This window comes from Aulonocara stuartgranti (genome assembly GCF_965226115.1).
Source record: "Aulonocara stuartgranti genome assembly, chromosome: 10".
NCBI classification, from domain to species: domain Eukaryota; kingdom Metazoa; phylum Chordata; class Actinopteri; order Cichliformes; family Cichlidae; genus Aulonocara; species Aulonocara stuartgranti.
Window position 1 is genome coordinate 33,406,598 of NC_138946.1, and position 17,240 is coordinate 33,423,837.

At 45.1% G+C, this 17,240-nt stretch overlaps 1 protein-coding gene across 2 annotated transcripts in view; it reads right to left on the minus strand.

The window, feature by feature from the left end:
- The window catches only part of auts2a (activator of transcription and developmental regulator AUTS2 a), a 351,431-nt gene that overhangs the window by 183,662 nt on the left and 150,529 nt on the right, over nucleotides 1–17,240 (minus strand). For both annotated transcript variants that reach the window (XM_082549595.1, XM_082549594.1), the window contains exon 4: nucleotides 12,986–13,087. In XM_082549595.1, the coding sequence (XP_082405721.1) occupies nucleotides 12,986–13,087 (102 nt within the window). The remainder of the gene's footprint in view (nucleotides 1–12,985; nucleotides 13,088–17,240) is intronic.

Genomic DNA, 17,240 nt, shown 5'->3' on the forward strand with positions numbered 1-17,240 from the left:
GTTACACTGTTACGAGGCAGCAAACAGTCACCACCATCAGAATCTCATTATTCACCCGCCACTAAACCGAAAGCACGAGAAGAACATGATGGACTGCGACTGTGAAGTATATTAACTCGGAGAATTGGCAAAATGTCCTTTATTTAGGACAGAGTTTATCAAGCGTTCTGGGCAAACCAAGTGATGCATGCCCACTAGAAATTGGAGGGATGAAAATCTCCCAGGATGGTGCTAAAAACTGCACATCAATTACCTGAAGCACTGAGGCCTGTCTGCTCCATCTACATCTGAGTTCTGCCTAAAGAACCAAAATGTGAGCTCGCTATCCAGAAGGAGGTCACATCAGGGAAGAAAGAAAATATGCTTGGGCAGTGCTATTGTATACTCCAAACTAATGGAGTTAGCTGGCGCTGATCTCCAGTAAACAGCCTTGTGAGGCTTAGCAAGCAGCCTGTGTTAGACTAAGCCGTGTTTATTATCAAGCACAATCCTCAGCCTCATCAATGCTTAGAGAAAAGCACGGATGAATAAATGCATATTGTTTAGCTTAGGGTTAGCCGGAGCTGGAGCCTGGAATAAAGAAAAAATGAATTTAAAGCAGATGGTAAAATCCAATAAGCAAAGCAGAAGGAGGGTGCAGGCATAGAGGAACGAGAACACTGGCTGCCTTTTCACTCGTGTTTCTCAAAACCCTGCAAAGCTAACAGGGAGAGAAAATACAAAGGCCTGTGTTCTCATTTTCTGTCTGAGAGCCCCACCAGGACTACTGAAACTTGCTTGATTTCCCCAGTCCAATTATATCTCTGTGCTCAATCCTTCCAGAATAGCAACATCACACCGAGGGACGCTGTCTGCCTAAGCGCAGCGTGCCTAATGGAGTCCCAGAAGTTGACTCCATTTCATTGCTCCTAACTAATGGGCTGTGATATTTTCCAAAACTGACTGCAGCTCTGCCCCCTGGAAGCTAATCTAGTCAGGGCTGTGCCGGACCCATCCCAGCAACGCGCCAGCCCGCCGCCTCCCTCCCTAACACCCCCCGCCACTGCTGCTGCTGCCTTTATGCAGGCCGCCAACACTGTCTGTCTCCTCCCAGCGCTCATTAGTGCTTTCTAGCCGGGTGCTGATTGTCAGAGGGCCCCTGTGATGCCAGCTTTCCCTCTGCGGCTGGTCTGCTGCGGTGAATTTAAGAGGACTTTAATTCAACTGGGCTGAAGAGAGTAGACGCAGTCGGGGACAGGTGGGAGGAGGAGGTCTGCATGGCAGATACAGATGTACGATCGCAGGGCCGCAGCTGAGGACAGGAACTCTTTCAGAGCTACCTATTGCTCTCCAATGGATACGCGTGCCCAGAACACAAGCATGAGAAGAAACAGTCAAACATAAATTCACCAGAATGGCTCCCTCACCGGCCATACTGTGAGCACAGAATGGTCCTCCAGATGGCTGTGGGACACACCAGTGGTGCAATACAATCACTAGCATGGCAAAAGTACCAGAAATAAATATAAAGAGCTTTAGATCATATAAAGACTCGGCCAAAACTTTCATTTCGATGATATATTTGTGAAAGAAAACCTGCCCTCCACGCGGATCTGCTTGTGCAGCTTTAAAGGAAAACGTGATTTCGTCATTTTTGATGAAAGGTTTGGTGTCTACAAACAGTATTTTACCATTATTGAATGAGAACACAAGAAAACAATTAATGAAATTAAACTACTGGAGAATCTCATTCAGCTTCAACTCCATCTCAAGAAGCGCTGGCGCGGAGCACAACTGCCTGCTTTTATCGCACAACAGGTTAATTCTTTTTATAATTACACCAGCAAACGTCAAACATTTGTTTTCCAAACTAATTGACAGAAGAAATAACAGTGGACTCTATTAGGCCAGAGTAAAGCGCTTAAAAGTGCCTTTTATATGGTGCACATGTAAAAAGCAATTATGCATCTTTCCTCCTCTCTACTAGCACCTTTTAGCCAGCGTAATCTGCAGAGTAGATTCACCGAGGATAGGAGGCAAAACTGTAATTATGCACATCGTTCACCTCGCTAAGTGCAGCACTCGAATGCAAAAAGCCAAGAAGCCTAAATGCACCACACCAGGTTGTCCTTATGCAAAGTGTAGGTCAGGCACCAGCAGGCACCAGGAGCTAACGGCAGTGAATGGTGCTGCGAACACACGCTCTGGCTCTTTCAGGGACACGAGGGAGTTAAGTGCCATGCTCCCTACTACTGATTATCGCACCTTCACCAGGCTGCCAGGTCTCCTGGCCCTCCATGCATTGATCTCATTTGGCCGAGAGATAAGGCAGTAATTGGATGAGGGCTTGGAATCAGATGGCCCTGCCTGGCTTGGCTAATTCCACTCTTCCTGGGCCGCCTGGGCCCGGGGCCAAAGGGGCAGGCCAAGGTTAATCCCATCCAATCCCCTGTACTACGCGCCCATTCACTGCCCTATGACCTTACTGCTACCCAAACACAGCTGATGTGACTCCTTTTGAACAAGTCTGAGCCAGATTGTCTAATTGGTTTACCAGAGATTTTACAAATGCACAGCGTGCACACACATCATTTCATATGCAAGCGCTCTGCTTAAAGCTTTTTGCTGAACATGTAACGTTGCGACATGACGATATCGTCTCCTACGATCGGAAACTTTAAGCAGAGTAAGCTTTCTAACACTAATGCAAAGTGAAGACAGACCCTGGTCCTTATATTATTTCACAAATTCTTCCATGAGGGCTAATCGCAGCAGTTAATGTGGAAAGAAGATGGAGACACATCTCTCATACTGCTGTGGAGGACATTTGTAATTGACAGATATTGCATATGCAAAGCAACGTGGAGCAAAATTCTGATAATGCAAAACAAATAGCTCCAGTGCAGTTTCACCCTTCTTCACAGTTAGATCACTGTTGTTCCATTTAAGATGGCCAACCATGTTCGTTTCTGGGGTTTGTTTCGATGTAGGTACTGCGCTGTTTGAAATGGAAATTTGCTTGAATGAAAAACAAGCCTCTGAAAACGATCGCCAAGCCTCTTCAGGAACAAATGCAGCAGGGGACACGTGCCTCTTGGGAAACCCTAATCTTATTACCGCACACATTTATTCAATTCCACTTTCAATATCAATAATAATCAGAATGTGCCATGTGACGAGTCCTTTATGTACTGCTGACAGTGCACGACAGGAAGGAGACGTAATCACCTGGGAGAACATCGCTGCTGACAGCTGTGGATCAAAGCTTTTCTTCTGCAAATTAATCTCAGATTGTAATGCACCGTATAAATAACTACAACGTCGTAGAATATAGAAACATATTCACTGATCAGACAGGTAACAAAAGTTGACAGCTGCAGTTTATCAAAGTGAAAGTAATCCCATAATAATCCGCTGAAAATCTCTTAGAAACAAGATAACACTGAACCTCGATAACACAGCGTGGACATTTTTCCAAGTGCATCTACACTGTTGGGCAAAAGTCACTTTACTGCAATTATGAAAAGAAATGTATCAAGTTATTGTCAAAGTGTAAATGCATGTGACAACAACAACAGGAGAGCAGAGGGTGACACATCACAACCTCAGGCAAACTGGACTACACAACACACACAACACACAAAGAGGAACGACTGCTTAAAGCACAGAGAGATGACTGTCTGAGAAGCCAAACTGGATTTTTCATTTCAATTCCCAGCAAAACTCCAGAATTCCAAAGAGAAGCATCAGCTGGTCGCTCTTAACAAAGCGGGCGTTAAAAAAAGACCACGTACGAGACCAAAGCTACAGTGGAAACGGGACACTAAGGGAGACAATCAGAGGCGAGACGAGGCCAGCACTTGCGTGTCATAAAGACAACAGTAGAATGGCCATTCTGCAGATTCCTGGGGCCTGACATCTAGATTGCAGATGGATACATGCACGTTAAAACAATATCCCACCGACCAAAAAAATCATTTCTCATAGCTGTCTCTATTTACTGAAAGGCTGCTCGTCTCCCACTGGGGCAGAAACAAATGAAAATGTTATTTCTCTGCTCATGAACTCCTACCTAGTCTGGTTTTTCACTGCTGGCAATTTCATTTCTCTTCCAAATTTGACTTAAGCCCACGACTTGAGGGAAATAATGTCTCTGGAATAATCTTGTCGAACTGTAATTCCAGGAGCACTGTCTTGGTGCCTTCCTTGGTCCATATATGTGTCTGTCCATCTATCTACAGCATCTATTTGCTTATTTGTTGATGGCACTGTTGTTTTGTGGGTTAAGGGAAATTGCACTAGCTTTAGAAATAGATGTGGAGTGACATCCGATGTCTGACAGTCGCGCTGTCAGTCACAGAGGTCTTCAATAAGAGAATAAACCTTCTCCGGCACACGGGATGAAGCGTGGCTCTGATGCCTTCCAAGAAAAACACGATATTGCTTTGAGACGCCGTCATTCTGTGCTCTGAAACACTTCTCTAGTATTTTGAAGTATTTTTGATCGTGTAAGTAGTGTCGTTTTTTCAAATGACACGTTTCCCACTGTACATAACAGGCATAACCACCGAAATAACTGCGGCACTGTTGACAACATCCCTGTACAGAAAATGGCTTTCCAAAGCTGTGTTTGCACCGTTCATTGGGATCAAGTTCTGAAACTGAAAACCAGAGAATTCATTCACATCATTTGATTGAGTCTTTTGATGAGAAGCATTTCCTGTAAGTGTTTTTGCTTCCAACAGTCGTAGAATGATTATTATTCTCAGAGTGGTTTAACCCTTTTCTTTGTTTGTCTCTGCGTATCCACGTTAGCCACGGTTACTGAAGCCTTCACCAATTTAAAGCAAAACCCAACTGATGAACCAACAAGCACAGAAGCAATGCTGCAACCTGTACGTCGTTTATTATCGTTTTCAAAGTCACTTCTTTAAGAATGATAACACGTGAAAGGATCAAAGCATCAGTGAAGCTTTTTTGCCCCCCCCCCAGTTTGTCAATCATTTCTGAAAGGCGTGTAGCTTTCCAATCATCAATCATTTCCGATCAGCCACACTTCAATGATACACAGGTTAAGTTTGCTGGGGACTCCCCGGGTACTTTTACATTCAGTTTAGCTCACAGATAGGCAGACCTCAGAACTTTGAATGGTTTAACTCAGCGGTCCCCAACCCCCGGTCCGTGAGTCGTTTGGTACCGGGCCGCGAGAGTTGAGGCTCAGGTGTGAAATGTCTGGTTTTCAGGGTTTTTATCGGTTTTGAGCGTTATTTTGTTATCGTTTTATCGTTTACTCGGTTTTCCTGGGTCTTTTCACGTGTGTTATGAATAAATTTCTTTTTTTCGGTACCGGTACTGGTTTTATTTTGTTGTATTTATCCGCGACACCTTAAAGGCCGGTCCGTGAAAATATTGTCGGGCATAAACCGGTCTGTGGCGCAACAAAGGTTGGAGACCGCTGGTTTAACTGAATTCATCTAAAGCAGCGGTCTCCAACCCCCGGGGCATGGACCAGTACCGGGCCGCGAGTTTTGAGGCTCGGGTGTGAAATTGAATGTTTTCAGGGTTTGTATCATTATTTTGTTATCGCTTTTATCGCTAACTCGGTTTCCCTGGGTCTGCTATGAATGAATCTTGGTACCAGAACTGGTTTTATTTTACTGTCGGACATAAACCAGTCTGCGGCGCAACAAAGGTTGGGGACCGCTGATCTAAAGCTGAAAGCTGCACACGAAGCGGTACAGAAAAATAAAGAGGCGTTTTCATCACGTCTTTGTTTAAAGCTGTTATGATGAGCCTCGCTGGCACAGAGGAGTAAGTGATGAGCAATGAATGGCCAGTCATGAGGGAGAGATGGTCTTGGACTCCCAGTGCGTTTGATTGTGTTTTCTCTGGTTCCCAGCTTGGGTGCGAGCACACCCCTACCAGGCCACTGTGATTCAAGTACACCCTCTTGCTCGGCTTCTCCTTGGGTGGGGGGTAAAAAAGGTGCATGTAGTGCTGTTTGTGAGCCTTTGCATATTTGTGTTTACATGTGCGTTGGCCAGTGTGTGCTTATAAAAAGAAATGCCAGTCGATGAAGACCTCCCATCACAAAAGAAAGCACCGCTTCCCTTTTTCTCCTTCATGCAGCCAGTTCCTACATTGCTCTCATTGCTATGGCAACCGGCGCTCTCTCCTTGGGCTCTGCATGCATCCAATCAGAGTGAGACCTTTGTAGAGATTCCTCCGGGCTTCACTTATTCAACTTACCCCACCGGAACAGCCTCCGCACTGAAAAGGCTGGAACAAAGAGAGGAGAGACTCCCTCACCAGAGCTGGGGATGACATAAAAAATTGGGGCTACAGGGTTGGGTTGCAGGGAATGCGGAAGTAATATGTAGCCAAGAGCAGCGGGATGCACTGCAAAAGCAAAAACAGGGTGGCAGCGCATTGCCATAGCCAATTTCAGTTCAAATTATGTGGAATAGGATTTGTTATTGGACGCCTCAGAGCCTGAATACTTGGCAAGTATCGCATGGCTCTGGCACTGGTTTAAGCTTGATAAGTCAAAATGGATTCCGGCTGAGCCTATTTATGTCATTCCTGAAAACATATGGATAGGATTCAGGCGCTCGATACTTTCAACCTTCAACAATGACATTCAACACCACTTCTCCAGTCCATTAATCTTCCATGAGAATAGATTTATCATCCACAGCAGTGAAAGACTGCATTCAGTCAGGATAAGCCAACAGTTTGCTACCACACCGACATCTCTCCGTGTCACTTTCAGCAATTAAAGCGCCTTACTTTGGATTTACAGGAATATATTTACAGCAAAGGTCACAATGCTTCTCTGATTTTTCTGTCGATGCCTCTGGGAGTAGTAAAGCATTATCAAAGCGCCGTGTATTCTCCACCCGAGGGCTGCTCAGACAATGAGCGACGCACCATTGTGCATCTCTCATTTTAATTATATTTCTTAAGAGGAGATGTGGCAGAGCTAAACTCTTGTAAATGTAGGCAGAGAGGCTGCTGTGCCCTCAGCGCTCGCAGAGACGCACCTCTCACTGGTCCCTGACGGACATTCCGCTGCCAGGAATTGGCAGGGCGATGGAGGCGCATGATAATTTTGCCAGACTGCAACGTCACAAAGTGTCATAATCTGCCCGCGTGAATGAGAAGAAAGAACAACAAAGGGAAGAGCACTTCCTGGGAGAGAGCCTATCAGGGCGATGTAGAAGCAGACAAATCAAGTGATGTCTAAATCCTCTGCCAAGCTGCGTTTGAGCCAACAAACCCGACAGAAAAAGAAAAATAAGGCAGGAGGCTCTGATTGTGGACAGGGAGACACTTTTGTATTAAAGCCCAGATGGCCTGAACAGTCCTGTTAAAAGCTTCTATTTCATATTATCGTTATGATCATTGAAGCAGATGATATTTAGGTCTAACGGTAAAACATCTCTCGTGCATCTCGGCTCGTCATTGTTCAGATTACTCAACCGAAAGCTGCTGAATCTGTGCATTTAAAAAGTCCTGAAATATTTTCTCCATATAAATGGGATGAGCGTGTTTTCCTATCGGCGCCCAAAGCACCGCTACATCTATTCTGCTGCTGTTCTTCACAATCTGGATTACAGGAAATCCAGTGTCTGTAAGAGACGCCTTTAAAGAGTCGAAAAGGTCCCTGCACTGCACTTCACAGCATCACTACGCACACGCCGAAGCCTCCGAGTACGATCCCAGGATAATGAGCTAATTATAGGTACAACATTCCAACTTCCATATCTAAATGCTTGTCTCTAATAAGAAACATTTCAAATTATCGAGCGGCAGACAGAGAGACAGATAATTGATGCAAGCAATTACAAGTTCTGTGTTGGAGCAAATTGGCCAGCATATCTGGACACGTAGGGGGACTGTGACCTCATTTACATCAGAGTGTCAGGAAATAATTGGAGAATGTACTGAGGAGGTGGGACGGACAGACGGGTCCGGTCGCATTACATAAGCAGTTAACTTGGTCAGCGAGCTCAAAGGGAAAAGGCCTCACTGCAGGGTCAAGGACGAAACACGGTGCAGCAAATCTAATCATAATAGTGATCTTTACAACAACAAGCACACTTTATGACATTGATCGGTTTCCAAAAGCTGTAATTTGAGCGTTTGAAATGGTTTCACCACATGCATGCGGGATTCCAAACAGGCCGCCGCACTTTGGTCGGAGAGCCAGTAATAACGGAGTTCAGCTTTACTAGCTGTAAGAGAAACTTCAGCTAAGTTTGGACTGAAACCGCTTCAAAAGCTCGGGGAGGCTGTGTGCTCGACTTTTAACAATATCACTTCCAGATGTTTCATTAAAAACAACTTTCAAAGAGCTCACTTAAAGAAAACCTTCAAGGCGGAGACGGGCCGGGGTTTGAGAACCCGCAATTTTTCACATTTTCATTTCAGTCAGAAAAACTGTATTTCACTGCAATGGAGCCAGTAACACTACTGCTGGTCTCTCAGCAGCAGTGTTACAACATACATAAATCGCTGCCCTATAGAACAACAACACAGGGCAAAGGTATCCAAAGGGCTGGAGTGCACTGCTCTGTTACAATGCGACAGAATTCACTGAGAAATGCAGCTGATACGGGACGCAACAGGAAGCTTGGCTGACTGAAATATAGGGGTGCATTCATTACAGTCTCCCTCTTGTGTCTCTCATCAAGCTGGCTAATGCTGACTGGCGGGCTCTGACCCAGTACTGCGCAACTCCTCTCCACTGCACCCGCCTCTCATCAAGAGCCTTGGGTGGGGAAAAAATGGAGTAACATGCTGTTTACTCGCAATCCCAGGCCCGTAATTGCCAATTTATTTGATAGGCAGCAGGGTAATGATGGCATTTCACCCCTTGCCGCAGAGACTAAACGGGAGTGATTCATCCAGAGCTCCCTGCCCTCCCCGATCCAGCAAACTCCCTCTGCTCAGGACTGCTGCCTGCCTGAATGCCTGCCACCCAGACTGAAGGGGTGGGGTGCGGTGGGGGATGTGGGGGTTAGTTGCCATGTCGGCTTCAAACAAACCCAAAAGGGAACCCGGAGCTTCAGAGCAAACGCAGCTAAGCCTGCCAATTTAGCTGGGGTTTGGGGCTGAGGCAAACACGGCCGAGCTGATGTGCCATTTGTAGGCCTTAATGAGCTGGCAGGATGGAGTGAGGAGGGAAGGCGAGCGGGAGAGTAAAGGCTGCCAGGCCTGACCTCCTCTGGCCTCCATCTCCCTGCCAGCCAGCGCCAGGTCGGCAAACTCAGTTCATCTGCTTCATCGGAGCGAAGTCCCTCCGTGAGGGGAAGGGAGTGCTACAGCAAATATCATTAGCGAACTGTTGGTCTAATGAACAGTTGGGGTCAAAGCGAGCTCATGTCTCACACTGCTCCCTGATACTAATGAGTGACTTAGATGCTTTGTCTTTGTTTTCACATTGCAATGGAGCCTCTGTGCAGCAGGACCGCGCGAGCGGTCCAGATTCAGTGCGCGGTGCCACGTTTCATACACAGACTTCTGTAGCAACAGACGCACGGAGCGAGCTGCAGGCATGCAGCTTTGCTAGTAACTTTTAATAACATTAACAAGTAAATTTACCATTTTAAATCATTCTGTCAGTCTGTCATACTGTCAGTATGGCAAAAAGTCTGAAGAAGCACGTGGGGACAGGAGGTGAAGACCCTGTTGTGTGACCGACTGAGGCAGTGGTTCCCAAACTTTTTTTGCTGGGCCCCCCTTTGTTTTACAAGAAAAATGTCCCCCCCCCCATGCACGAACACATCCTCCAACCACACACGCCCATCTTTTGCTCCATTGCGGTTTATTTCACACCTCAAACATTTAGTAAACAATTAAGCAAATACAAGTAATCTGCAGTAAATTACAGGTAGTAAGAAAATAAACTACTAACTCTTTTACGCTGCGTCCGCACCTACACGGGTGTTTTTGAACACGCAGCTGTTTCGTCCACGTAAACAGCGTTTCGAATCACCGAAAAAGGAGATTTTTTAAAACTCTTTTTTTTGCGTTTACGTGTGGACGAGGAATACAGAGTTGGTCTGAGACTTTATTCACATCACGCTGTGCGCCACGTTTACATGAGATGAAATGCAGAATGAAAGGGACACAATACTGTTAATCTGACTGTCTGCAGGTTTTACACGCAGTTACTGTTCCTCCATTTACAAAGGCAGCGGCGTCACAGTGGGATTATTTTACATGTAGTTGTTTTTTCCTGTGTAATAATGTTCAACATTGTGATCAATGCATTTTTCAAAAAACACCTCTCTGTGCAAAATGGGTTTAAAAACATAAACAGCTGTGGGATCCTGTTTGTCTGTGACTTGGAGAGCCCAGCGCTGCTCCCGACGCAGGGAAAACCAATCCTGCAGGGAGACCTACCTCAGCACCTGTGCAGGTGAAGCCAAAGGGAAGATTTGCTTCACCATATTTTCTAGTCTTTGGAAACATATTCAGCGATGCTTCATCTCCTGCTTTGCGTTTCTGTGGGCGCCCCGTGCTAACTGTGTCCAAGCATTTTGTCCCCCCCCCTTTTCATACCGTGCCCCCCCTGCAATGGCTCTGTGGGCGGGCCCCCCACTTTGGGAAGGTCTGGACTAAGGTGACGTGGGGGTCTTTATGCAGCCCGGCTTTCAGCACATCGTCTGGGACACGCTCAGTCTGCTGTGATGAAGCAGTGGGAAGCAGCGCTGCAGCAAAGCACACGGTTCCTACATGAGAAGATGCAACGACAAACAAACTGGGAACATCATTTTTAATTTAGTTCCAACAAAATGCACACATATGCTAACACCTCTCATGATATTGACTTCGAGGGCTTATTTCATATATCTAAATGCAATTGAATTAAATTCAATGGCTCTTAGAAGTCGCTGAAAAACAAAGGTGGACCCTAACACAGCGTGCAGTGACGGAGCAAAGTGTTTACCCACTGAAGTCGAGACAGATCGTACTGGGAACAGTGGTTTATGACTCATTGAATGGAATCTCCATCATTTATTTGAAATTACAACATGATTATGTTTCCATGCAAATACTTAAAAATGGAGGCAACGAATCAGGACTTTTACAGGGAAAAAATGACTGTACTGCACGATAAAGTTTATTGCAGACTGAAATTAAGGATTGCATAAGTACATAATCTTTTAGTAAAGATTGCAGATCTTTGTGGGGGGGCAGGCCATATTATGGAACAGCGTAATCTGTCCTAACGTCTGGGTTTTGTGCGCTTCTTTGAAAGTGATGTTTAAACAGCGATAATGAAAGAAAAGAAGTTCGCCTCAGTCACTGTAAGATCACACAGGCCGGCACATTTTGATTTACTTTATTGTAAGTTGGTAAGGAGCAGTCGTTATCACAGTTACACTGTAAAATAAAAGAACAGCCGAATATTAGGATTTCCATCATGGACGTCAGCATACTGCACTTTGAACTACTACGTAAAAAGGACAGATTATTCCACTCTGAGCCACGTATGTTTACATATTGATGGTGCAATATTGCTTTTCTGAAAAATTACCGTAAAATTAGACACAACATCACGTTAATTACATTTAGTTACAGTTTAATTATTTCTCTGTTTCCTGTAAAAACCTGACCTGTTAAAGCCTCGCTCTGGTTCGCCTGCCTTTACATATTTGTAGGTAAATATAATTACGTTGTCATTTCAAACAAATTGTGTTGAAATTGCATCTAATTACAGGCTGAGTTGCAGGCTGCATTATAAAGAGTTACCGAGATTCCTGCCCTTTTATTCAAATCTGCAGTGACATCAACTTTTTTCTTCACGATACTAAGCAATAACACGATACCATGAGAAACCGACTCATAGCATTCTGTGTGACAACAGGAAACATGATTAAATCAGAACTTACACATGAACTAAACTGGCTTTTATTCTACGTTCTTGTTTCAAACCTGTGGTGCAGCACGAGGTTGTTAGAGGTCACGGCAAAGCTGCCATAGTTTTCACGTGTCGGCCGTACGGATCTCAGGTGAGCAGATTTAAAACCTCCATCGTTTAAGCAAAATGTGTCCCATCACTCTGCAGCACTGTCACTAAAGTGCAGACAGAAATCAGCAGATATCATTTCAATTTCTGTTGTCAACATCAAATTACTTATTTCATTTCATGCCCAGTCGAGCACTGTAAAGCTACACGCAGAATCAGTTTTGCTTCAGTCGTTCGGCCGTGTCTTTCTCAAAGACGAGCTCGCCTCCCTACTGACAGCTTTAATTATGGCCACATATCTGATCGCTTTGCTGTAGATTCGGCACACAAATCAAAGCGCAGGGGTGGGTGTGCGGTAGCGAGGTCCCACGAGTCTGCTCGCTTTACATCTCGGAATATGTCGCAGGGCGAAGGGACACGCGGCCGCTCGTCCTTTTGTCAGGTTATACTTGCCTTCAGCTCGCACACGATGAATATGGAGCGTTTTTGGGTGCATTAATCATCAAGAACATGTCAGAGTAAGTGTGTTTGTTTCAAATGCAAACAGAGACTGGACTTGGGTGCTTTCTGAGGTCCAGCCTGGATCAGTCACACCCAATAATAACTTACCTTTAGTTTGGGTGAAAAATGCTGGTTCATTGCAATATAAATTTCAACTGTAACACTGCTGCTACTGCAACATGAACTGGCTTTGCAGTAATACAGTGCAGTTCTTTGAAAGTGCAAGTGTAATGAAATAAACTGGAAGTGCAGGCACAGCTTTCATTTTACAGCGTTTTAAGGCAATAAACAGTTCCTGCTGGGTTTAATCTGTTTAAACAGAAATATTATCAGTAACCACAAGCATTTTGTAAGGCTGCTAGGAAGTCAGATCTTAGCTTTACAGCTCAAGGTAAATGCCTTTTTAATATGTGCTTGTAATTAAATGACCAGGCCATCTGCATATATGCAGGAAATATGTTACACTCTATAAAAAGAGCTGTGACAGCCGGCGAGCAGCAGGTGTGCTCGTTGTGGTGCTCTTACGTCTGTCAGTCTGTCTCTGGAGCTGCTCCTGAAGGAAGGCTTGGACTCTTCGCTTACACTCTCACTGTCGCTGTCCTTACAGTTGTTCTGCCCTGGCTTCAGCTACAAAAACACAAAGAGAACAAGGGTTAAAACACAGAGTGTTAATGTGCACTTTAGAGCTGCGCACGGATCGGCATCCCACAGAAACCGGTGCAGAAATATGTGAGAACTGGCAGGAGCTGCAGTGCTGTCTCTGTAAATCTGTCATGTTTCTGAGCCTACTCGGTAGCCATCACTCCACTTGCCAAAGATAGACGCCATCTGATCTCACAGTATGAAACTCCTCGCAGCCCACGAAATAGAGAACAGGGACAAAGACCCCTCCAGAACCTTCAAATGGAGCCACCGTCCTTCCCGAGCAGACACCACATGCTGAGGCAGCAGGAGCTCAGCAAGTGTCATCCTCTAGACACTCTGTTCAAGATGCAGCAAAACGACAAGAATAAAGAGGACAGCGTGGCTATCTGTGAGCGTGCGAATCCTTCAAAATCTGGAGAACAATAAAAGACTCTTGGGAGACAAAGCTCAGTGGGAGAAGGTGGGGTCTACATTCCCAGCTCGAGCCTGCGACTGTTGTCCGGGCTACTTCTGCGAGACGAGACAGATGCCGCAGGTTTCCTTTCAAAGCCAATAAAAAGCTGGCTTGTAAATAGTTGTTCTGCCACCTAATGGGAAAAGCAGAGAGCCGTGCCCCACATACTGTACAGGAATTGGACTACGAGATTGGGACACAAGAGGGAGCTGACATAGAAACAGCATGTGCTCTTTTTTAAAGCTCTCCTTTCAGGATCGGCCATCGTTTAGCATGATGAAAGGGCACAAGGTGTGGGAATACCGAAAGAACCCTCGAGCTGAACGCGTAATTAAAATGAAAACGTTCCCTTTTCTGGTAGCCATTAGCTGTGTGAAAAGAATCCTGTTCCTTAGGAGAATTGCATGATGGGTAGAAGGCAAGTGGATTCACCAGAGTGCTGAACGTGATAAGAGTCTCAGCGCTGGGAATGCCTGATGGGCCGTAAGGATGAGTCTATATGTCGGCCCGAGCTCACACGCATGCAAAGCAGTGCCCTGCACCGTGATAGCGCTAATTACATTCTATTCTCACAAAGCACAGGGCGCATTTTCTCTCGTTTTTCTGGAAATGCCACTTACTCTGAGGGGACTCGACATGTTTTTGCAGAGAAAAGGAGAATAATATCTCATCGAGCCCGGTCTGTGAACTGATCCTTGAAAAAAGGGCGGTGGATGTTGTTTATGCCCCAGTCCACAGCTCCTTCATCCAAACACACTGACCTGTAACATCCCTGCTGACAACACACACACACACACACACACACACACACACACACACGCACACACACACACACGCGCGCAAACACGCACACACACACGCGCACACACACGCACACACGCGCACACACACACACACACACACACACACACGCACACAGTAGAACTGCTGATTTGTCTTTTGTCAATCAACTATCTTTACTGCAGAGTCCATATAAGGCTCCACATAATCGCACCATCTGTATTCTGGCTCGTCAGAGACAAAGTACTCCATGAAATCAGAAATCTTACACAAATCTAACTGTGCGTAATGTCTGCAGAACATATCTAATAAAGACATTAAAAAAAGCGGCTCATCTTTCAGGGCTATTACTAGCTCAGGTCCTGATTACACAGCTATTTGAAAACGTATCCCTCAGCTTGTTCCCTTTAATTTCCCCCTGAGCTCCCTTAAATTACTTCAGAGAATTGTGTTTTTTCCATCTGCGCTCCCCTCTTTGAGCTTCTGATGATGGATTCATTTCTTTTTATGGTGTGATTAATGGATGTCTTAAGCAAATGGAGGGAATAGTGGTGGTCAGTGCCATCAAACAGTGAGGCTGAAATTTAATGACCTGCTGTCTGATGATAAATCTAAATGGGAAGCCCGTGTGTGTGTGTGTGTGTGTGTGTGTGTGTGTGTGTGTGTGTGTGTGTGAGGCTGTCTCTGTGACCCAGTCTGTGTTGATCTGACCACTCCCACTTGTTACAGCTTTCAAGTCATTTTCTATTCGGTTTATAGGCTTTTAAAGTTAGCGTCACTTTTAAGCCTTCTGCAGTGAAGACCGGTGTGCTACGCTGCATTTAATGCGACGTACACGCAGACACCCAGACAGGTGTGCCGTACCAACATGCATTAAAGGCATTAATTAAGACGCAGGTTGAGGCATATGGACGCATGTATTTAATGACCTTACTGTATCTGCTCAGTCTGGGTTTTAGAAGTGGCCCTGCAGGAAGATCGCAAACAGATGGTATTAATATTCCAGAGGCTAATTTCACAACAATTAAAGACACAGCAAGACATTAGCATCTAATGAAACATTTAAACTACTAGTAAGTGCATCTGCCATTAATTTCCACCCAGTGAGGTCTTGTTTTCCTCCAATCTGTTCTGTGTTAGGGGGATAAAGTTTTTTCATCCTCGTCTCTTTTACCAGACTGAATTTACTGGAGGAGAGAATCAACAACTGTTTCCAATCAGCAATAACTCAGCGTGGTTCAGCCTGCAGGTTTTGATATATTATTTCATGTTTGCTGCATAAACAGAAAGAAATTCAAATGCACTGGTGTTTCTACTTAAGGAGCTGTTTAAATTGTTATAGCCACACCTTGTCTGTTCACTGGTGACGGAATAATTACAGAGTCGTTCATGTCTGAGTTTCGCACACGGACGAGTGAAAGTTTAAAACAGGGTTACAGAGACAAACAGGCACGATTTGTCATCAGGTTTTAATTTGATGTATCCGTGTGTGATGATGCTACAGTAGCACCGATTCTAATATATCTAAACCGTGAAGCATTCATTTATAAAGACAAACAAAATATCACTACACAAACCTTTGTACCACAATTGAATCAATTACTTAATAAAATGTTAAACTAACAGCTTCAGTTCTTGCTCCAAATATAACAAACCAGTGAAGAGCAGTTTACAACTGTTCAGAATGATCTTAGATATAAGTGTGACTTTACTGGTATTCATCAACATTAGTTTGAATTACCGTATTTCCCAGACTACAAAGCGCACCTGAATATTAGCCGCACAAGCTAAAATCAGGGGAAAATCCTGTTTTGTACATACATTAGCCGCACCTGACTAAAAGCCGCAGGTGTTTCAATGTTGACTTATCATATGTAAGAGAATATGCACAAAGCGAATTGTCAGGAAACAGATGGCTGTTTGGAGACACACCCCTTTTATTAATATTTTGAAAAACAAGTTATGGGTACATATTTGCACAACTTTTTAGGTATATGTACAAGTAGCGGTAATTACAAGTAGGACACATGTACTGTGCTTCATAAATGAGTAACAAATGTAGTACATAACAATAACCTGCAGCACACCAGAAAAATAGATTCAGACTACCTTTCAGGCTCAGGTGCAGTGACACGGCTTTAACAAGAAGAAAAGTCAGTCATTCACCATCTTTCTTTTCTTCCTGCGCTCTAAAACCACCAAAGTCCTCTTCTCCAGTGTCGGATACAAACAGGCTCAGGATGGCTTCGTCATCCACTCTCAGCTCCTTTCCTTCGTTGTCACTTTCAAAACCAAAGAAATCCTCGTTGTCAGTGTCAGAGTCGAACACCCTCAGAAGGGCCGTGGCGGTGTCCTCCTCTCCATCATGCAACAGTCCAGCCCTTCGAAATCCGTGGATGTTTTCACACTTTTCCACGCTGTCAGAATCCACCGGTGGAGTTGAGCATAACTTGCTTTTCGCAAGTTTATCACCGCTCGTCATCCACGCCTCCCGCTGAACGCGTAGCATTAATTTGAAGTTTGTTTTTCGCGCTACTCGTACGGCACTATGTTCCCATGCGGATGGACACGTGACCAACATACCACTCTTGAACCCTGATACTGTGTGTCTGATCACATGCCCTTCCGCCAGGCAACGTAGTGCCGTACAACAGCGGCACAAACAAAACAAATCATCTTACGATATGACAAAAATCACGGACAATCCAGAGAAAAGCCGCACCTGACTAAAAGCCGCAGGGTTCAAAGCTCGTGCAAAAAGTAGCGGCTTATAGCCCGACAATTACGGTATTACGACCGTGGCTCAGGGGGTTGGGAATCGCATCTGTAACCGGAAGGTCGCCGGTTCGATCCCCGGGCTCTCTGTCCTGGTCGTTGTGTCCTTGGGCAAGACACTTTACC